Source organism: Myiozetetes cayanensis, unplaced genomic scaffold, assembly GCF_022539395.1.
Source record: "Myiozetetes cayanensis isolate MyiCay16 unplaced genomic scaffold, myiCay2020 scf3, whole genome shotgun sequence".
NCBI classification, from domain to species: domain Eukaryota; kingdom Metazoa; phylum Chordata; class Aves; order Passeriformes; family Tyrannidae; genus Myiozetetes; species Myiozetetes cayanensis.
This window is the reverse complement of record NW_026087521.1, coordinates 35,367,854-35,390,856: the sequence shown is the minus strand read 5'-3', so window position 1 is coordinate 35,390,856 and position 23,003 is coordinate 35,367,854. Positions and strand designations below refer to the sequence as shown.

Below are 23,003 nucleotides of genomic sequence, written 5' to 3'. Positions count from 1 at the left end.
AACTATCTTTATTAAGGAATAAAACTTCTCCAGTTCCTTCCTACAATGGGTAATTTTTTTATTTATGTAGGAAATGTGTGCATTTCATAGTAGGGAAAGGAAATTTTTCAGATTCAGGTGTGCAGCAAGTTCATTAACTCATTCTTAAAGCAATTGCAGACTATTCGGTTGCACGCAGACAAACAGCTTGAGAAGCAAAAATTACAAATTTCCACGTCTCCAAGTTGAAGTGTTTGGCACAATTACTCTCAAAGAGCAATTTCATGTTATAATTTTCTGAGTATGTAATTTACTGTAATTAAGGGCAAACACATATTTTGTTCTTTGTGCACAAAGAATGGTGAGTCTCACAGTAAATAACTTTTAGGTAGCAAGGGATATCCCTGTCACACAAGCATCCCTACTGGAAATATGCTTCAGATTCCTTTTTCTATTCAGAATTTAAGTCTTCAGACAACATCTTTGGAACAGAGTCACACCAATATGGGGCAAGAGGCCAAGACAATGCCATCAGACAAAATGCAGGGCAAAATTAATGGCAGAGAAACCTTTTCTATTGAATCCACCTCAGCAAACAGCATTTTTATTGTGAAAATTAAATAATTAAAAGGTTAAAATACTGTATGAATAAAATGGAAAATAATGATTAACCTGAGAAATGCCCCTGAAGGGGGCACAGCAGTTTGAAGGCACAGGAACAATCCATCTACACTGAGCAATGATAAGCATATGAGTCTTTTGAGGCTAACAGAATACAGGATCACTACTCAAAAAAATCTGTGAAATGTGTTGTAATTACAATGCATCTTTGAACAGCGGCACTGCTGCTGACCTCACTTAAAACTAATACCGACTTCCTCTCAAGTAACATCTCCATCCCCTTCCACAGTAATAGCAACAGCGTGTGTATTTGAGTACTTTCAAGCTCAGCATCACATTGTCTTTGTTGACCCAAGCCACAAAGAAATGCCAGTCTGGAACCTCAATTTTAAGTGTATGGGAACCAACGAGTAATTGGGTAGCAGCAGGAGAGGAATCTCCCACAGCTGCCATGTAGCACTGACTGAAAGTGTAACAAGAGTTGGAAGCCACTCCCAACCTAGAGTGACAATTCACATCACATACACAGTTGGAAGTTTCTGGGCCCATCCAGCTCCCACGAAGTAGAAAGGGGTGGACACTGAGCTGTCTGCTCTCTTGTCATGTCAATACCCTAGAAGAAGGGTTTGTGTGGGACACAGTAAAATGCGTTATGCTCCTATCACACACTGTGCAAACAGGGAACATCAGTGTCCAGCAATGACACTGATACACCCCCAACTCCCATGGGAGTTTTCAGCAGGTTGGGCTAGAGGAACATTAAAATTTACTATACTATATAGTTCCTATAGAGACAGTGACAAATTTTGTGTGTGAATCCTGAAGAACTAACCAGATGTTGTAGAAAAGGGGTTCATTTACTAAATATTAGAATGGAGAAAATCAGGCATGTAAAGTGAACTTGGAATGACCTTTCCCAGATCATATGGCCAAAAAAATAAAAATATTTACAGTTTGATTTATACAGGAAAACTAAATCTTTAACTAAAACAGTTGCATGCCATACACAGATGTCTGTAGTTTTTAAGACTTATGTTATATGAACTCAGAAGTAATACAGCTATCTTCTAATTCCACATTTCTTTAATGTTTTAGGCCTCTAGAAGGAAAGGTGCCATATGTTTAGTAATTACTTGCCCCAATGAGCTTGACAAAATAAACAAAAAGTTAATAGGTATTTTAACTCGCTTTTCTTTAGTCCCTAAATCCCTGAAGGGTATTCAGAAAACCTGCCATGAATTTCAACCAGTGTTTAAAGATCTGCAAGTTCATACTTCATCATGCCTGTTATATTTCTTTCTATGATCTTATTTCCAGAAAGAACAAAGGATGCCAAATGTATTGGTTATTCCTACAAAACTACAATAACAGGGGAAAAAAAAAAAGAAAAGGAAAAAAACCCCATAAGGAATCACGTTTTCAGGTGCAAACATCAGTGCTTACAGTTTTTCATAATTAGAGTTAAATAAGCTGTTCCACTGGGAAATTTGATATGGTTGCCATGTTAGAGCTTGACAGCATTTTTCCAAGGCTGCATTCTGTCCATCACTGTCATATTCTTGCACTTCAGCAGCACAGTCCTTAACAGTTGCTGTAGAGAGATAGTGACAATTCAGTTATTACTTTTGGAACTAGCCAGAAATCCTACATAAGCATTTTTATTAATATACTTACATATATACACATACATATAACTCATAAATGCATTGCATATATACTTAAATCTGATTGTCCTTTGCAGTCATTCCAAAAGATTGTGTATATTCCCTTGCTCTAGAAAATAAAATTTTCAGCTTTCCTGATTTGCAAAATATTACACAAATAGCACTTCCTATTTTTTATTCTCCCCAAAAGGATGGATAGTTTCCTTTGAGGAGGGGGGAACAGGAAAGCTAAGCATTTTACTGTCCGTCTGCAACACTGCAAGAAGTAAATAAGCAAAATAATTACATTTGTTTCTCATTCTCTCTACTACAGATTGAAACTGAAGAACAAATAGCAGGAGGCATAGTTTTCCAACAGCAAGCACATTCGCCACTACATCTGGTTGATCTGGTTACTGCTTTCATACTATAAATTATAAATTTCTGAGATAGACAGGGTTAACCACCATTCTCTGATATTTACATTTTATGAAGAGAGAGGAGAATGTGATAAGAGAGACAGATAAATAGAGTGCAGTAAGGACTGGAGAAAATATGTCACTGAGCATATAAACTAAGATTCCCCCACAGCCAGTGACAGCATAGTAAGACAGAGCCTACAGAATCATTTCAGGCCCAAGCTTCTTTTGCAAGTCCCTGCTTCTGGCATACAGCCAAGTAAAGATATATATAGATATACAGATAGAGATATACATAAAATGCCACAGTAAAGAAATTTACACCTTATTTCTACATGATCCCCACGCCATTTTTACCAATGTCTGTGTTCTTTATCTAATGCACATGTGAGGTTTTATTAACAGTGACATTCAAAGAAAGTCTATTGCAAAGCTATGTCTTTAAGCATTAACACCAGCAATAGCAATTTTAGATACAGAAGTGTCTGCTGGTCTTCTCTTTCCAGCAGTGGTTGACTTAGAGGACTAAGTCACAATCAAGAAACACTGATCAAATAATAGATAACAAAGGAAAAGTAACCAACTAAATCCAGTTGTTACTCATTAAAAGTATTCTAAAAGATCGATTTAAGGCTGAAAAATAACATACTCTGAAGAAATAACAAGCAACTCTCAGATTTTTCACTAACAGACATGGGTGAAAATTCCTCAGATAAACTGTTCATTACAAACTGATCACTTGTAGAGAGCTTCACACTTCACAGAAGCTGATTCATTTCTGTATGTGCCTGATAAGACTTTGTGCATCAATTGCTCTAAGCTTAGCATTCTTATCGTGATAAAACAATGAACCAAATTAATTTGGGGAAGAGGTGGGAAAGAACATCTTTCACCAAGTTTGCGCATGGATACACTGTGGAAAAAAATATGGAGTGGAAGTGATAAAGGGAAACTGAAATCTCTTTACTCATCTACCACACTAATTCCTTGTTAAGCTGACCCAAGATGGTTTCTTTGCCCAGTCAACTTAGCGCCAAGCAAAGTCAGCAGAGTGTGGTATCATCTGTGTCCTAAAGGTTCACTCACACATAGAAAAGGGCAGAATATTCTGTCCAGAGAATCCTCAAGGAACACAAACCTCTAACGCTTCTCCACCAAAAATAAATAGGTCCTGGTTTTCCAAATCACTGAAGAGGTAAATTCCTCCAAACCTGGTAGTGGAGTACAGACCATTAATACCACTACCTTTTCAGAGCCAGCAGGAGTTGTTCTCTTAAAGTATTCAATTGTCTACGGCATAAAACGTTAAATTTCATCTTCACAAAGTTTCTTACCTTGTCTGGAGTCCTGAGACTGCACTGGAGAATAAGTGACATCACTCAGTAATTGGGAAAGCTTCCTTTTTTTGCCTGGTGCTGCAGAAATACTTTTTAGAAACACATGTTGCATTACTTGTTTATAAGTTTAAATACAGATATTGCAGAATCATAACAAGAGAACACCCATGTATCTGTGATCCTGTTTTAACTGCATTGTCACCAAAATTCTGATTCCTTAAGGGGAGGAAATTATTATTGGCTTTTTAAAACTGAATTATCCCATTTTTTCCTTCCAAAACATAATTTATGTTTTTATTTCATATGAATAAAGAAATTTATCTCTTTTTAAAAATTTACACAGTGCATAAGTGGCAGGGGCTACTGTGTCCTGGCATCTGCATTAAAATCACAGCTTTTATCTCGAATAATCATACTGCACTGAGCATGAATGCATTTTCATTCCTGTACAGAAAACATCAGTAGCAGGTAACAGGTTTCCCTTTTCCTAGGGAGCGAGATTTCAAAAAAAGTTTCCTTGTGCAAAAGGAAAAAACCTTATTTCAAAGTTTTGATACTATATAATGTAAACTAGAATATCCTAACACATCATTCCTTCTGGATGGGGGAAAAAAATAAGTCAAATTCCAAGTCTCAGTGAGGACCAGCAGGAACTCAAACTAAGGTTTCTCCATGTCAGTGCATCCTTACTGGGTATCATGGTTGCACTAGCGTATTTTACCAGTTAATGTTAAAATACTGGTGTATATTAAATAATTAAGCATCCAAAACATACTGGTGAGTTAATACAGCAGATGTTACATGAATACCATTTCACTTGCCTCCATAGGTAGGACTTTTTTTTTTCTCTTATGTCACTTACTAGAATACTTACAAGATACTTCTGGACAAATCCCTAAAATGGGTGCTGCAAAACACATAAGTATTTCTATCATCCAGTTATAAAGTACATGTTGAACCCTCCTTAGCCTGCTAACATTTTAAAAATTGAAATCCATTCCTACTTCCAATTTGAACTGCAATCAAGATGTTTTAAAGAACCCTCAACCACAAGCACCTCAAAAATGTCTAAACACTGCCATCCTGTGGAAAACCCTACACCCACAGGGATTTACAACCAGTCTTAAACCATGTCTTCTACCAGTCCTACTTTTCTTTCGTATCTTTCTCATCCTTTGCATAAAAGCTTTATCGTTTACCCAGAAATCTGAGATGCATTAGGCTGAAAGTATGAATAATTAAAACCCAAAGAGCTGGAGGATGTAGAATGATTCCAAGGAGTCACAGCATTTTCCGTCTTCGGCCAGCAGCCTTGGGAGATGCTGCAAGGATGCCCAATGGCACTGGGGTCAGGGTAAGCCTCCATGAACCTGCAGGGAAGCTTGCTGGGTGCCACAGCAGAAGGGCATGGGGGCGGAGGCTGCAGCCCACTGGGCCACGTAGTATCATACCGTGGGGCTGCAGGAAATAAATGGACAAGAAAATAAGAACACGGGAGAGGAGCTGGAGACCTTGCTACAAGCTTGGGGGAAACAATTCATGTCACCTACTTTGTAGCTGTGGTGGAGAACATGGTTCTGATCCAGAGTCTGGTGGGGAGTCTGGCAACTGGCTTTGCCTAAGGATGAAAAAGATTTTAATTTCTACTGGAGCAAGACATGAAGGATGACAACAGCCAATGCTGAAAGCAGATGGGGGACCACCAGGCTTCTGACAAGGGTCTTCAGGAAGCATTGCCCACGTTTGCTGCCCTTCTCACAAGAGCAATGTCACTTATGCTTCATTAGACAACCTCCTATGGCCCTCCCACCTCCCTGCCATGCCAGGAGGCCCCATCCTTACCTGTTCTTCCCCAAACCCCACCTTCACAGTCCGCTGTCTTCAATCCTCCTTCCTCCCCATGAGTAGTTTTTTGCTACCGCCGGGTTACCAGTAACTCTGAATATCCCTCACGATGAATTTAAGGCCCATTCTCCTAGACTAAAGGTTAGAGATCTGTAGCATCTTCATCAGGAGCCAATTTCCTAAGACCTTTGTTTGGCCAAAGTGCTCTCAGACTCTCTCTGTCAGATGGTAGAAGGTCCCATTTTAGCACCTCGCTCACCATGAGGGACAGCCCAAGTCTGGAGGGAAGCAGGGGCTGACACACAGGTGGGAAATGCATGTGCCCAGTTTGAAATACAAGCTTTTTAAAGCTCATCAAAAAAGTCCAGAAACTCATGATGGGGTTTCCACGGGTGAGGGCCTTCCTTCTCATCAGTTCTACATAATCTTCCAGTTCTGTTTCATTTACAAGAAACATAGTAAGGGACCAATAACTAACAGCTTCTATCCCTAAATCAAAAAAGCACTGAAAATAAGGAGGACTAACAAGTCCATCCCAACAGCCTCCTCAAAAAATGCTTCAAAATCCAAACAATCCCTAAAAAAAGCCCCTCATTCCTCACAGAAGACAAGCCGTTAATTCACATTTTAACCCAAACACCATTGCTGACCCCTTATTTGTAGCGCTGATTTTATCAATGGGCAATAGGAGGGGCTGACTGTGTCCCCAAGACCGTGGTGGTAACAGCACCCTTCTCATTGCACTCTCATTCAGTATTGTACATGCCAGTATGGTGCTGTGTGTTTTATATGTATATATGAAGGTTTTTAATATTTTTCTGCTTTGACACATTTTGGCAAGTTCCTTTATGAGATTCTATTCTGTTTATACACAAAGAATCTGTAATAAAGACAAATATTTAATCATTTGACTTGTAGAGATCTAATGATTCAGTAAATGTTCTTAATCCCAGAAATAACAAAGTATGACTGAACTATTAGTGTAAAATTCTGTTCAGCCTTCAAACCCATAATAGCTTTACAGATGGTTTTCTTGCATGTGAATACTTTGTAGCACTGTAACTATAATATCTAACTTACCTAAGCTACATAATAGCATACATATACACATTTATATTTCTGCTATATTTCATGTATAAAAGTAAAATAATAACATTTAAAATTGTCATACAGGAGTTCAGTAATCCAGTTAACCTAAAACACGTTGAGTGACTCTAAAAATAAAGGTTACGGATATTTACACATAAACTCCACTTCATTCTTTATTTTTATAGCTTGGGCAGAGAGAATAGATTCATTATTCATGATTTAGCACAGGTAGAAGCCTATTTAGCCCACCATAAGTAAACATGTGTACTGCTGAGTGTGTCTAGAATGAAAAACCTCATTATCTTTAAAACATCTCTTGCTCTGCTTCTTGTCAAGTGCAATTGTCAGTCCATTAATATTATTTTGCATTGAACAACAGTCATCTGACCGTTGTCTGTTTGAAAGATTTGGTTTTTAAGTCTTCCATAGATCACAATCTTTCCACTCTTCACCATAAGCCTCTGAATCTCTTACAGTTAGTCTCAAAAGAGGTTAATGGACAGCTTCTGTCCTGAATTAAGTATCAGGATGAAAACAGTAGCCCTGCTTCCCTCAAACTGGGAGATTTCCATTATTCTCTCAATGTATTATACAGTAGTCTCACTTTTATCACTTATTCTGTTCATAAACAGTAAACTGGCATTTACAGGGATGTTAAAGTAACAGCTTTGTATTTAATGTCACAATTAGCTTTACAGTTTCGAATCAACTTAGACTTTTATCACTTGTTCTGTTGAACAAGACAACCATATTTCTATTACTGTCTGTAATTAATTTTTTCCAAATCTTCTTACACAGCTTCAAGAAACAGTATCAAGAGAGCCACAATCCTTTTGAAATTCAGATTTAATCATGGCACTAATGAAAACAATTCCAGAGATTTGGCTAAGGAGAGGAAGTACCTGTTGCTATATTACTTACAAAGTTCCAAACTCTATGTCACTACTAATGAATTCTTCCAACATGCTTGTATCCACCATGGGATTCTCCAAGGCTCCATGGACATCTTGCCCTAAAATTAAAGACAGAAATTCAGAGGGAATCATAAGTGTTTCATACTAAGTAATGCTGCCCATGCTCCTACACAAAGGAAAATCAAATCCATCCTGACTTATATGTAACAGGTGGGTTTCACTCCTGGTTTAGTCACTCTGGGAAAAAGGATGATGAGAAATGCAGCAGCAGATGCAGATGACAGGGCAGCACCAGGCAAAGAGCAGTGCATGTATGGCATTAAGGCTTCAGTGAACTACCACAGCAGGAGGATGAAGGACCCCAGTCCGCAAATGGGAAAGGAAGTTTAGAGGATAATTTCTGACTCTTTTATACTGGAGTCAAAACAATTTGTTGCACTGAAGCTCAAACACTGTCTCACACAGATCCACTTTCTGGATTAAAACTGCAAGTGAATTTCTGAAACACTCAGTTTAAAAATCCACCACCTGAGTTTAAAGAAAGCAAACATACAGCTTTAGAAATGTTTGACTGGTGGCTTTATTTTCTCCTACTTGAAAAAACCCCAGCCCACTAACATGTTAAATGTATTAACAAACAGAAAGATTCAGTACTTTGCCCTTTGTTGCTTGGTAACTGAAGGCTATAAAGAGATATTATGATTATAAAGTTTCCAGACTTCATGACAACTTTCACAGAAAGTCAACTGGAGATCTCTAAAAAACCCAACCAAGCAGTCTTCCTCTGCAGCTCCACACCTCTCCAGCAAGCCTTCCACAAATACAGGTGTGGCCAGTCAGAAAGCAAACAAGATAAGGACCTTAACATTCCTGCTTGCCCTGCATGTGGCTCTGTCCCACTTTTGTGCAAGATAAAATGGACCAGCCCACACCCCCAGAGCTGTGTGGCTCAGCCCTATGTCTGACACCAACCCTGTCCCTTCAGCTCTGCGGCAGCATGTGAGAACACAAAAGGTTAATCGCTGCCATTGAGCAGAGGAGCAGTGACTGCCTTTGGTGTGTTTCCTATACTAACTTGCACAGTAAGAAGTCATACCATAGTATCTTCAGTTGTTTTCTGATGTCTCTGACTGATACTGTTCCTTCAGTGTTAAGAAAGGACACAACAGGAAGCGGCACCTAAAATCCACACCCTTGCACAGGAATTTCCTCGTGTGTCTATCAATACATAAATTTACATTGCTAATAAACATTTCCTGAATTGCTTTGTGATCACCGGTTAATCTGGGTACTGTTTACTTATTGCTGCTGCAGGCTTAATTTTGAGTGCCTTTCACTGAGGGATAGCAACTTGCAGGTATGCTACTGATAGATCTCAATATATTGACATTGTATATAAACCTGTCCTCCACACACCAGAAGAACAGATTCAATAGGTGCAGCATACCAACTTGCCTCAGAAAAATTGTTAATATGGAAAGTTGTGAAGCAGCAGCAGAGCACTTTGCAAAACCAGCTTGAGTATAAAAGAGCCTGGCTTTCCTTAGCAGCCTTCCTTAAACTTGTTGGAGACTCATCGTCTCATTCTTTGTGTCTGCATGCAGGACACCACCACACTGCATCCCAAATGCCTCTCCTTTTACTAATGTAGTCCCTAGGAAAATTATTCCATCATCTTCTCTTTCTTTTACCCACCTATTTTCCTGTTCAAATTGCCTAGCCTTTGTGCCTTTATTACTAACATGAGGCCAGAGGTCATATACAAAATGTCTTTCCTGTACCACAAAACTTAAGAATCCTTTATGTTGACCAAGGTCAGAGATGGGCTATTTTGAATCAAGGAATACAGCTAGGAATACAGCAAGGATAAGGCCTTTCAAATGGGCATCCCACAGTCCAGGGATTAGCCCTGTTGCAAAGTGAGACAGCAATGTATGTTAGTCCTTCTTAATCTCTCCACTTTGCAAGAACAGTTAAATGAGAAGGAGAAGAAGGAATGAACAAGTAATTCTATGCTGGGAGAGGAAGGAAGCACACCAGGAAGTAGACACGAAGAATGTTCACAATGCAGGTGCATGGAAGAGCTAGTACATTTTGCTACCCTGTACAACTTCATTCTTTGTTTCTGAATGTACTTTCCAGGTCACTGGCATCACGTGCTTGCATTGGCATCTGTTTCAGCAGAGGAGTTGTTGGACCATATGCAAATTTATTTTAATGTTGGCAACCGTTTCACGGGCATTTGATCGCACTTAGTACTTAACAGATTTGGGCAGTATGCAAGCCAGTCACTCATCTGGATGTTAGCTGCTCACCTGGATGAGACCTGTGTGTATGTGGCAAGGCAAACCCTGTTGAGAGGCTTTTGTTAACACACAGCTTCCTGCATAGAACTGTGTGCTTGTCTGGGAGCTGCTGGAGGATATGTGGAGTCAGCAGCCTCAATTATCAGCTTGTGCTCGGGGGTCTCTGATCCCAGCACGCACTTCACACCACAGTGTGCCCAGGCACCTCTGGGAAGAGTCTACACTGAATGACACGTTCAACTTTAGTGTCACTGTGCAGAGAACTGTCAGCTACCCAACAAGCAGATGAATGTGAAAGGCCAAGGCAGTGCCGAGGCTGGAGTTTCACAGAGAGATGTTTGCAGAACAAAGACTGCAGTCATGGGCTGAATACGATTATGTATTTTTCCCATTTCTTCATAAGCTTGATATTCTATTTTTCTGTCCCCAAGTCTAAAACCTGTCAGTTCTTCCACTGACTTCCGTTTCCCTGTCCATTGTGGCCTATCCTGTTCCTAATGCCCAGCCACAGGCCCCAAAGGAGTACTATGTACACCAGCCTCCTAATCTGGTACTTGCTCTTTGGCAGCCATCTCTTCCTTTACTCCAGCCACAAACCTCTGATCACCTGGCTCCTGAGCTTCACTCTATGGTCCTGTAACCAACAGTCTCAATCACCAAAAAACCTACCTTGATTAATTTTCCCAACACTTCCATGTAGTGCTTTATGTATACCTGCATTTAAATCCATTGCCTCCTTTTCAGTGGTATCTAAATGCAAAGTGAAGGATGGGGGACAGAGAAATAGTATTGACTAAAAACCAGTACTAAACTGATCATTTCCTGACATCAAAAGAGGATGCCAGGAAGTTTTCAGCCATATGGAAATCTAAGATTCATGTTACAGCATCAGCTACTCTAGACAGGGAAGAATTATTAAATACAGCTCAAGGTGTAAAAACGGCACACAGAACATGGTCAGTGTTCAGCAATACCTGCTTGCTGAATGGATCAGGAGCTCTAAACTATATTCCATGTTACCCACCCATACAGGAGCATAAGTATACAGAGAGGTGGTGATTCCACAAAGAGATTTCTTTAGATCATGGAGAGCACTGAGACCAAGCACATGCATTTCAGACACCTCAGTGCACCTCACAAGAAGAAAAAAGAGGAGTTTAACACTGTAACCAGGTTGACCTTCCATCATGTTTCTCAACCTACTGATAACGTCAGCAAGAACAGACTGCTCTATGACACACAGGCAGAATAGCTAATCAGGAGCTCTGACCTTCCCTTGACAAATAGGAACTTACTGATTCTAAAATGCAAGATGTTTTAATTATAAATACTCATTTAACAGAACAGAAAAAACTTGCATCAAAGATGAAATCTCTAGTGTGCAAGTGAAATGAAACAAAAAAAGACAAGAACTTCCCAAAACAGCCACATGGCAAGAGAAAAGCCATTTACTTGAATGAGAAAAGGCCAAGGTCAAATCCCAGAGTCATATCTAATCTAAAAGAGGTCTATGAACTACTGAAAGAAGTGATCATCAGGAAAAAAATTATCTCATTTTCCCTGAAAAAAAGATCCTGTTTTCAGACTGTCCCCTCTTAATATTGCAGATGCAAGTTTACAGTACTAATGAGTGTCAAAACAAACATGCCCTGTAAGGAATTAAAGCAACAGGGTAAATGTGATCCTTTCTGGTCATGAATTTCAAATCATCTTACAAATCTATAAATGAGCTTAGCTGCCAGTTAAGCTTGTAAACCAAAACTCAACCACTGATCACCATTCTCCACTTGATACTGCAGGATTCAGCTTTTTCACAGCCTTGAAAGACAATATTCCAACTCTGCTATGACTACTCGCAGAGGCCACCAAACGAGCAATTGGAGAATCTTCAATTTCCTAGTTTGAAAATAAGACTTACAAGTTAAAAATTGCCATCCCTCACCAAGACCAACAGAGGGGCAGAGAAAAAGAAATAGAATCACAACAGAAAGGTAAAGTTTGCCAAGTTACTTTGAGATCAGTATCACATGAATACCTGTACAGGCAACAGAAGAAGAAAAAAATACAGAAAAAATTTAGCATAGAAAGGTTAATAAAAAATAAAGACAAATTGCAAATGGGAGAAAGGAAAATTCTTCATAAAAAGTAAAAAGACTTTGAACAGCCATTTTGGATCACATTACCGCAGAGCCTAAGAAATGTAGTTTTATCATGGCATCTATTAGAAAGTAAACTGTGTAGTAACAGAAAGTCAGGAAATTAATGTGACCTGCTTGAATAGAAAATGTCTTTCGGAAAAAGTAAGAATGACAGATGACCTCAGGAAAAAGACAAAAATATCCAAGTTTAACTTCTCAGAAGGATCCTGAGGATACTGCCACAATTACCAGTTTACCAATTACAATCAGGTCATTTCAGAATATCAGTGGAAAGAAAACCCTCTTTAACCTGACAAGACTGAGCAGGGAGCAAGATCTCTAACCTCATGAAACCCACGAAGATTTCAGAAGTGATAAACTGCAAGACCTCATTCACTTCCCAGTTTTTCTTCAAGGCAATTACCATGGCAGTACTGTAGGCTCTGCTGAGTCCACCTTTCCTTTGGTTTCCTGGCTGGAGTACAAAGAAAAAGGCACTGCAGCACATCTGTACCACTTGTACTATTTCACTGCCTTACACAATAGCTTTGTGTAAACGGGGTTTTGGGTTTCAGGGCTCTTCTTCCTCCTTCTTTCCTCAATTACCTCCAAACAATTACTGTGGTTTTGCTGCCACCAAAAATTTAAGACTTTCTCTTGAAACTAGACTCTTACCTTCAAAGAACTGCTGTAAGGCCTCATTTTCTCCCACCACATCCATGAAAATCCAGTAGAATTGTTTTGCTTTCTTACTGCTTGAAGAGTTCCCGCTGAGAAAAATGCACTCTCTCTTTTCCAGATGATTACCAACATGCCAAGGAGCACTTCATGTTTTTTTCAGAGGTTTCAATGAATTTGTCCCAGCTGATTTCATATTTCCTCCATAACTAGAGCCAGGGTTATACTTAGGCTTTATGTAAAGGAATTAAACTACATGTAAAGGAAAATCTGACAAGCCTTTTGAGGCAAGGTGAAAGTGATGTGTGTTCTATCTGGTCAATAAGTCTAATGTTCTTGTTTCAAGGACCTTTGGTCCCAGTACTAACTATAATTACACATGCGCAAAAAATGCAGCAACAGAAATTACTTGTCTTTGTACTTTCACACAGGTCATGTAATTAATACCACTGGTGAAATCAAAAGTAATCAAAAATGCAAGAGCAAAGCCGTCACTAGGAGGGAAGTAAAATTTATACATTGTTACTAACAAAACAAAACTGTTTATCTGTTTTATGAAAAACATATGGGAAGGCTGAACACAGAACAAAGCTCTTTGCTCTTGCTAGCAGCAAATCCTATTTTCTATTTCCTATTTCACTTTCTCCGATTTCATCTTTAAACACTAAAAATGGCCCATTTTGTCATCCCTAAGCAAACAGGACAAAAATATTCAGATGTTTTGAGTAGGCATCTGAAAGAGGCATTTGGTTATGAACAAAAATTTCAATGAAGTCAACTCTGGAATTAGGCTATTTTCTGAATTACATTCACCAGACAAGTAACTGTTATGCAACTGTTTTTACAAGCCCTGAGCACTCACAGTGACACAGGTTGCTCATGATAAACAGCTCATATTAAAAATATAGACAAGAATTTCAGAGTAGGGACTTGAAGACAGAAGCAAGTCGGTCAGCATTTACAAGACGTTGATGTAATTAAGCCAAACAGTCATTACCACTGAGATACATAAGGTACATCTTTGTCGTCCCTAATACAAGAAAATCACCTCAGCATAATACATTTTAGATACTACCATGTATAGAAAGGACCCTTCTCTCTCTGCTTGAATGAGCAATAGGATTTTGTTGTTGTAAAGGATATTAAGTCAGAACAGCAACAGCTACCTGCTACCATTTGCCCACTGTTAGGTAATCATGGAAACAGTTGTAGCTCATTATATAAACTCAGGATTAATAATCATTTAGGAAGCATTTATGAGCCTAACATAAAACATAATACCAACAAACACAGCTTGTTTTCTAAGAGAGAGTAAAACCAGACTTCCTTAGCATTACTGAAAGAATAAACAACCCTTTAACAGTTTATGGTAGAATTTTTCCAGGTTTCTCCAACAGCAAGTAGTACCCAGGGAGAATATATTGATAAAAATATTTCTTCAGTACTGAAATAGCCCAGGCTAGACACACATACTCCATTTCTACTAAAATATTTAGGTTCAGCTGTTTGTTTTAATCTTAACATTGAAATGCCCAGTTGAAGCCAACACTTGCAAAGTGTTTTTAGGTACATACAAGCAACACAAACATGGTATTAAATTTCACTGCTCATTCTATATACTTTTGTGAAAACGGAGAACATTCCAGTAAGACAGTGATGAATAGCATTGGTTTTGTTCAGCATCAAAGAGATGTGTATCCACTGAGATGCTTCTTGTTAAAAAAACCAACTACATAAACTCACCTTTTAATGTTTGTCTGTTTACTTGCCAAGGCTTTAATCTTAAGTGCAATTGATAAATGGCTGTCAAGGTTGAGATCTAATGTTTTTCCAAAAGGGCACGTCTAGTACATACTCACAACTATGTTCCTGTAACCTCACCAGCTGTCTGCTTTCAGCTTAGACAGTGCCCAGGAAAAAAAAGGACCACTTGAACTTCAAGTGCCAAAGTAACACTTTGAAGTGCATGTTTAAGAGGCCATGATCCTTTCTGGTGTTGTCTGACACAATTTGTGTGTGTGAAAAAACTGGTAACATTATATCAAAACATTATGATCAACATGTTAAAGAAATCACATCGTGGAAATTTCCCCCTTTCAAGGACAGTTGTGGGGCAAATGATGCATAAAACACTGGAACCCAAAAAAAAAGGTAGCATTAAAAAAAAAAATCATTTAAAGGAAGGAAAAAATTTTAATGAAAGAAAATTAGAGGGAAAGAGAAAGTTTTTAGCAGTCAGATAAGGGTCAGGACAGATTTCTAACCAAAGTGTCAACAAGATAATTTTATTGTTCCTTGATATTCAAAAAGCACTCTCCCTTAAAGAGAAGATACTCAGGTTTATTATGCTGTATATGTTTCTCTTCTTACACGTTTTTAAAAATCAAAAGTATGGGAAAGCAGCACTTCAAAGAATTCCAAGTTCTCCTCATTGTCTCTTAACTGTATTGGCATGCATGTAGAGAGAGCTACATACATGTATCTAAACACTACAATGAAGAACATGTCAGGCGTTTATTCGCTCTTCATAAGATCATCTCATTTTTACATTTTGGAATGTTGTCTTGGCGAGATTCACATTATTCTGCATCACAAAAAACAGAAGACAGAGGCTGTTTCAGATTAACACTTTAATCAGAATTTTTGTTTTTTAAATGTAAATTACAATCACTAATACACCTGCAAGTGTTTACCACATTTGTTCAACTAAATATTATATGTACGCATATACAGCATAGGTCAGTTCAAAACAATCACAGTACTTCTTAGTGCCATCTGCAAAAGGAGAAAGATCTTGGACCCACTTTGTGGAAATAAATATCAAGTGACAAAAAAAGATTCAGCCATTTTTGTTATGTATATTCAATGAAGTTCATGCACGCGCAAGAGTAATAAGACTTAGAGCTCTTCCTTGTAATAGCCAAGTTTTGCTAGTGACATCTCTCGTCTCAGCTGCATAACTTCCCAGAACATCTGATCCACTAAAAAAAGACAGAAACATCATTAAACATACCAAATTCATACTTCATTTCAACTGATGTATTCAGGTTGCTTCACTCTACATGAGTTTAGTGGAACTTCATAACAAACATCTGGTAAAACCAAAATTAATATGTGTAAGGGCTAATTGTGCTTGTTTATGACAATCTATTCAAATAAATATCTAAAAATTCTAAGTGACAGTCCTATAATAAAATTCCTCAAGTTTTAGATTTCTTTTTAAAATGGAGAACAAAAATTCATCAGTACTTCTTATCAGCTTCAATTAATTGCCTCATTTTAATTGCCCTGCCCCTTGACCCATTTTCTATAAAACTAAATAACTACGAAAAAAGCAGAACTTGTTGAATAAGAATTGCTTAATCAAAGAACCTGTAATTTTGTTATATTTTTCCCATTTATAATCTTTCTTCCTCCTTTTTTTCTACAGGAATCTGCAGCAACAATAAGCTGGGTAGGAAAGGACTTTTTTTCTTATTCATCTGTATTTTCCTAAACTTGAGGACTCTAGTGCACACTGTAAACTTCTGGATGCCACAGCAATACAAATAAAAATTGAATATACAATTATTCAAAACAAAAATAATTTCCATGCAGGCAAAATCCTGACATAGAATGTCCACTAATATAATTAACCTGAAAAAAAAGTACAAGGTCTTCCCTACCATATTTCCAAAACCACTTTTGTAAAAGTGAGTTCTGTCTCAAAAATTACATGGCGCATTAGTAGAAATGCACACAGCACATTACGTACACAGTTATTATGAGTGTCTACTATCTTGTAAAGGTATTGTTGAAATACTTACATAAAGCTACAAATGCAAATTTTGTATTTTAGTAGTCAAGATAACAATGCAGCTGAAACACCAAACTCAATTTTTTTCCAAACTTCTCGTGAAGAATAAATAAATCTGATAATGCTGAAAATATTTCATTATTTGATGTAAAAAAAATATTAACTTAGCTTTTTCCATCTCAATGGCAAGCTAAACAATTTTTAGTTGAAACTTCATAGATTCTTTTGGTCAAAGTAAAAGTCTTAACTATAGATCTTATTAAAATTTAAATAACACATTTTCAAGATCTTTAGCAATGCTGGTACATTAGTAAAAATTACCACCATCTGAAGGTATTATTAAAAATAATGTATGAAATAGATGAATTTCTGATAAATTCCATGGCCCTTTGACTATAAATAAAAATAAATAAATAGCATTTGTTTTGTAAGGAACAGTCTAGCACCTCAGAAGCACTCAAGGTTAGAGGCAGAAACAAAATATTTCAATGTAGCTAAAATTCTGAGTTCTTCAAATTTAGAAACATCAGAAGAGATGACTAGAGGTGAGGTAGAAAAGTGGGGCTAATTCCAGCCAAATTCTTGATGAAGCAAATCCACAGAGACTCAAAACTGGAATAATGGAATGCACAGACATCCATAAACATTGCAATGCTGTTTTATTCTACTTTCAAAAATGCAACTGAACTAAAAAAAAAAATTATATTTTCACAGCGAAAGCAAAATTTTTAATTAACTAATGACACTGGACTAATGACACTTTTTCTGCTATCTGTGCTCAGCATATCCGGGAGCCTAAGTGATATGACCTGTTTCAAAAAAAACTCGGACTGAAGGCTGTTTGGCAATATTCTTTGACCTGGACAGGAAAGACAATTAAATCAATTGTGTGCAGCTTAAACACAATCAAATCATCTTCATTCTCTTTTCTAGTCAGAAACAGGTAAAAGTGTCTTGAAAGTGAAGACCAATAACTACGACTCCAACACGCAATATATGTTTAAATTCCAGAATACATTTTCACAAACATACTGAAACCTAATGACACAGTTAGGCAAATTTCTGAATTACTGTGCAGACACAGTTTAAACAGGCAGTTGTTGGGTATGCTATTCTAACAAGAACAAAAAAGTTGGGTAACAATAGTAGAAAAAAAACCAAAATCACAGTCTGAAGCAATGGCAGTAAAAAACACATTTCTCTTTCGGGGTGGACACTAATCAAGCCTTACATTTATAACCAGAGCCCTAATCCAGAGATTTTGCCATGCTACTGCAATGACCTTTCAGCTGCGTTCACATGAATTATTGGAGTATACAGGTTTTCTGTATATATAACAGGTTTCCTGTTTACTTTTTACAATTGAACCCAAAATATTGTCACTCATGCCAGCTCCCCCTGAAAAAATAGTATGACAAGAATGGCTCTCTCAATTCACAATGCACAAAATGGGAAGACACACAAAAAACACCAAGCAAAAGGAAAAATGACTCAGACCAAACCAAACTGAAGGTATTTTGGTGTAAAATATCTCCATATTCTGTGAAAGATACTTGATTTTTGACTACTGTGTGGAAAACTGTGACTAACTCCTCTTGTTACAGATTTTTTCATAATATTTCTTATTCAATAACATAAGGGGGTTTTAGATGGACTAAAAATCAATGTGTTTTAATTTGTTTGTTTAAAAAAATAACTTTATTGGAAAGCAAAATATCACCACATTCTCCAAATTCTCAAAAAAACTTACAGTTTTCCAGTAATGTCAGGACACAGTTACTGTGCACAGATAAGCAACTTTTAGGCACAGTCACTATTTAAATTTCTGTTTATATACGTCAAACACAATTTCCTACTCACCATCTTGCTGCTTCAACAGTCCTTGCTGGATGTATCGAATATATGTAAAGAAGTTACACACAGAAGTGATCTGAACTCATACAAAAATAATGGTGGTTAATATAATTTTGTATAGCAGTATGGAAAAAAATAACTAAATAACTATGCAAAACAAAATCACAGCAAATCTACTTACCCTATAACGACAGAAAGGAGAAATGTAGTAATAACTGCTTGAATCTCCTAATTTGATTCTATGCTTGCATGACTTACTTTGTCCACTGAGAGCACATTTCCTACAAATATAAAGGTCATGTGATTTAATAAGCAAATCTGACATTAATGTCAAACACCTGCATGTGTTTATGGTATTAACATAACTGCTTCATACTGGAGCAGATACGTGAGTCTTTACCTTCATTTTACACTGGTAATTATTTTAGTTCCACAAGGACTAATTTCATTCCAACACTGGTGCATTTTGATGCTTTTTTGAATTTTAAAACTTTCTTCAGCTCTGGGCATGTACTTCATATTCAGTAATTCAAGTTTGGCTTGACAACTCTGGAGTAGTGGATTTCTTTAATTAACTCTTGATATGTAAAATAAGCATTATTTAAATTATCAGTTGATGTCAACCTTTAAACAGATATTTTAAAAATTGCACTTGATATTGTATTTCATCATAAAAAATATCAGCCCTAGAGAAGAGCAGTCAATTCTCTGAAGCCTCTCTTAAATGGATTCTAAGGCCAGCTTTGCATTTATGCCCAAATTGAAATCATATTTTATATTCAGAGTGTAAAATAATTTGGGACAAAGGAAAACAAGCTGTCTGGCAATAATTCTTTATACTGCTGTTACAAAAAGCAATGGTAAAATAATCAAATTTACTTCTGGTATATTGCAACTATGCAGTATTCGGAAAAGGTCAGCAGTCACCTCAAACTCTCCCCCCTCCCCCAGGAAAAACAAACAAACAAAAAAAAAACACCAAACCACATATTTAGGAAAGACAATGAATTTTTAAAAACTAGGAGAATGTGATTTATTCAGAATGTCTGTATTACAGCATCTCAGATAAACTAGGTTGTCATGGCAACTGCTATTTCATTAATTTTAAAAAGCTGCTGACTCTTCTCCCTCCCATTTCTACCTCATGAAATTAGGGAGTCTAAGAACAGGCAGCGTTTCAAAACTGAAACAAAAATTACTAAGCTTCAGTGGTTCTAAACAGCGGTTCACAGGCCCTTTTAAATAGCCTACAGCAGGTCCACAGAACTATGTGGGACAGGAGAAAACTGAAGTGTGTAAATGACTTTCCATAACAGTTTATGAGGACTGACAGCAGTGCATCGATACAAGAATTCCTAGAGCAGTTGAAGCAAGCTGATCACAATGTCAGTCTAGTTTTTGTCAGAAGACAGACAAACTTCCAGTGCTAGGAAAATAAAAACCTTTTTTTACTTCTGGCTACATAATTACCTTCTACATGTTGTCTTCCATTACAGAGGGTTAAATGCTGGCACAGTGGTTACTACTGATGACTCAGTTCTATGCTGTACGGCACACGTGCATCTTAGTGCTTTGTTACCCATGGGGACAATTATTTGAGTCTTGTGGGAAAACCCAGTTGTCTAAGGCAGCACTTACTGCACACCATCACAGGCATCATTCAGTACCTTCTGCATAGCAAGAACCTTTCTTTACTACTATCATGGTTCTTCACACTCTACTCCTTACTTTCCTATTGGGTTATTGTCCACTATTTTACACGTCTGTTTCCCCATGCAACTGTACAACAAGATAGTCTTTAAAAACATCACTCTAGTTTTTATTTATTACAGTTTGTCTATACTATGTATTTCAATAAAAATAGTGCTATGCACTGTATAATAATAAAAATTTGAAGCTGCTATTCTGATTCAGTGAAAATTGGAACATCTGTTTCCCATTCAGTGCCGGTGATCATATGTAAGGCAAAGCCCATTTGCTGTCAAATTACACTTAAATACAGCACATTCCTCACCTATTAATTATTAACAAGCAACACCACAAAAGTTTTTATCAATAAATAACAGCTGGAAAATTGAGAAAGGAATATGCCTGAACTTTTGATACAGCTAAAATAACTAAATTACAATTTGTGCACTGTCATCTCAAAATGTTAATCTGTATCTAGCCAACTAGCTAAAGATTTCACAAGGTCTAATTAAAAAATTATACTACACTGGAGAAAACAGATTAAAAATACGAAATTTCTGAATGATGCAACTGAGTCTCCTAAGTATTTAATAATGTCAAGATACAAGGATGTTGCTTGAACCACAATGACTTTAAATCAATTTGTCAACTGGTTTCTAATGACATGACTTGTTTCAGTAGCTTCTGCCTGTCCAGATTCTCTACTGCACTCATGGAACACAGTTCACAGTGGCAGATCTTGGACATGAGTTCACTACCCCTTGAGCAGCTCTGTTATTGGTGCAGGCCCTTCTAATGAGGAGCTGTTACAGCTCAAGAAGTGTGTTTTCTAGTGACAGGAATAAGTTGAGGAATATATATGAATGCTTGAATTTTGTAGGCTAGAAAGGATCAAAGACTAAGTCATAAAACACAATTTTCATTTTATACAGCTTCTTTAAAGAGACAGTAAAGAATTCTGAGATATGTTAATTGTAGTTTCTCTTCCACTCAAAACAGAGGAAAAACAAGGACTAAAAAGCAATAGTAATGAGAAAGAAAAAATCTTAAAGAGTCAGATGAGACATTTTCATGCAAGTTTTCTATCATAAAATTGAGCTCTCTCAAATCAAATATTAAGACTGCATTGTCAACTTATCCAAAAGATCTCCCACAGAAAAGTCATGTCTTTCTCAAGATCTGGAAGGCTCCGGATTAACACTGACCTTCTTTGTTTACTCTGACATATGCTGAAGCACACTACAGATCCCCTCCTCTCAGGGCAAGTTCCTCCCACCTAACTTCGACATCTGTATCAGTAGCTGACAACAAGTCTTGCTTCAGATTCCTCTAGGACCACTCCAGAATTTCTAAAACAACCTTCCTGTCAATTCAGTCATACTTCCTACTTTAGGTTCAAACTCCCACTCACCTTCATTCCTACTTCATTACATTCCTCCTGCTCAAATTCAGAGGATTTACTCTATATATCTCTCTTCAGAGCCTTCAGCTACCTTTGTCAGTGTCCTACATATGTCCTAAATTTCTTATGCTACAAATCCTCCAAATGTCAGATATTCAGCCTGTACTACTTCAACACCTATTTCTTTCATGATGTTTTCCAGCTGAGAGCCCCTAGTTCAAAAGCATCTGTTTTAAGTATCAGGATGGTCTTCTCCAAAGAGATCCCTGTTACTTTTGGGGTCAATGCATCATAAGTGAAGCACAAACCTCTCTCCCCAAAAGACAAGGTTTGTTTTACGTTACTCTCTTTTAAAATTCCATTTATTAGTTGCTTACTTTCCCATAAAATTTTGTAACAACCATCTCAAAGTCTTAGGTTTTAGGAAATTAAACTTAAGATACACAAATTTGACTGAGGTCATCACTTGATAGCAGTTTTCTTAAGCCAAGAGATATCTCAAATGAGTCAAGATTACCCCTCTGTTATTTTAACATACTTTGGTCCCCCACATTCAACTGCAGAAGCTTTCACAAATCGAACAGGTTGCAAGCCAACAGGTTCAATGCTCAGAGTGTTGTTTTCAACAGCTTCCAGAACAGCTGAGGCCAACTGCAAGAGAAATTTAGAAAGCACTTATAAACAGCTCTTCTTTATCCATTGCCTCAAAGCAGTGACATAGTTCTTCTTCTGGAAAGTTAAGAACACAGAAAAAAAATCAGCTCACTGAACAGAAATTCTATTACAAATGAGATTTTGCTTTCATCATTGAGCAGGAGGTCCCATTTCCAAGCTCCTGCTTAAATTCTGCCCTCCAAATAACCCTGCCTTCCCTGAGGCAAGGTAACTTCTTTACAGCCAGGAATGTAGTCAAGCATGATTAAAAAGCTAACAGCATCTTCAGCCATTCCTCATATGCCCAAATAGCACATACATTTGTACATGCTGTGTTCTTGTCAGAGACTGAATATGCCACAAACTTTATTTTAAAAATTGGTCTAATTTTATTGTGTTATATGACAGATACAAAATTATGCAGCATGCTTCTTTATCTTGAATAAAACAAGTCAAAATGTAACTTTTTTTGCTTTTAGACAGGTGTTCAAACAAGTAAGACTGAGCAATATACAGAAAAGCCAACATAATATATAGAAAAGTCAGTTGCAACTTTCAAACACTAGTCTAGTTAAAACAAAGTGCAACCTTGTTCAGATTTTTTTACGTTAATTCTTTAGAAACACACAATCACAAGAC

The 23,003-nt window shown here is 37.3% G+C and overlaps 2 protein-coding genes across 6 annotated transcripts in view; both read right to left on the bottom strand.

Annotated features, from left to right (window-relative positions):
* Nucleotides 1–15,448, bottom strand: part of MYRFL (myelin regulatory factor like) — a 42,958-nt gene extending 27,510 nt beyond the window's left edge. For 3 of the 4 annotated variants that reach the window (XM_050324695.1, XM_050324696.1, XM_050324698.1), the window contains exons 1-6: nt 12,967–15,448; nt 7,855–7,945; nt 5,550–5,617; nt 5,199–5,457; nt 3,997–4,088; nt 2,044–2,191 (exon numbers count right to left, since the gene is read on the bottom strand). In XM_050324695.1, the coding sequence (XP_050180652.1) occupies nt 2,044–2,191; nt 3,997–4,088; nt 5,199–5,457; nt 5,550–5,617; nt 7,855–7,945; nt 12,967–13,012 (704 nt within the window). In that variant the 5' untranslated portion in view covers nt 13,013–15,448. Of the gene's footprint in view, nt 1–2,043; nt 2,192–3,996; nt 4,089–5,198; nt 5,458–5,549; nt 5,618–7,854; nt 7,946–12,635 lie in introns of all 4 variants that reach the window. The other variant, XM_050324697.1, reaches the window with a different exon arrangement.
* A 134-nt stretch (nt 15,449–15,582) lies between these two features.
* Nucleotides 15,583–23,003, bottom strand: part of RAB3IP (RAB3A interacting protein) — a 31,693-nt gene continuing 24,272 nt past the window's right edge. For both annotated transcript variants that reach the window (XM_050324711.1, XM_050324712.1), the window contains 4 exons: nt 22,249–22,361; nt 18,801–18,900; nt 18,626–18,695; nt 15,583–15,950 (listed from right to left, as the gene is read on the bottom strand). In XM_050324711.1, coding sequence (XP_050180668.1) covers nt 15,868–15,950; nt 18,626–18,695; nt 18,801–18,900; nt 22,249–22,361 — 366 coding nt within the window. In that variant the 3' untranslated portion in view covers nt 15,583–15,867. The remainder of the gene's footprint in view (nt 15,951–18,625; nt 18,696–18,800; nt 18,901–22,248; nt 22,362–23,003) is intronic.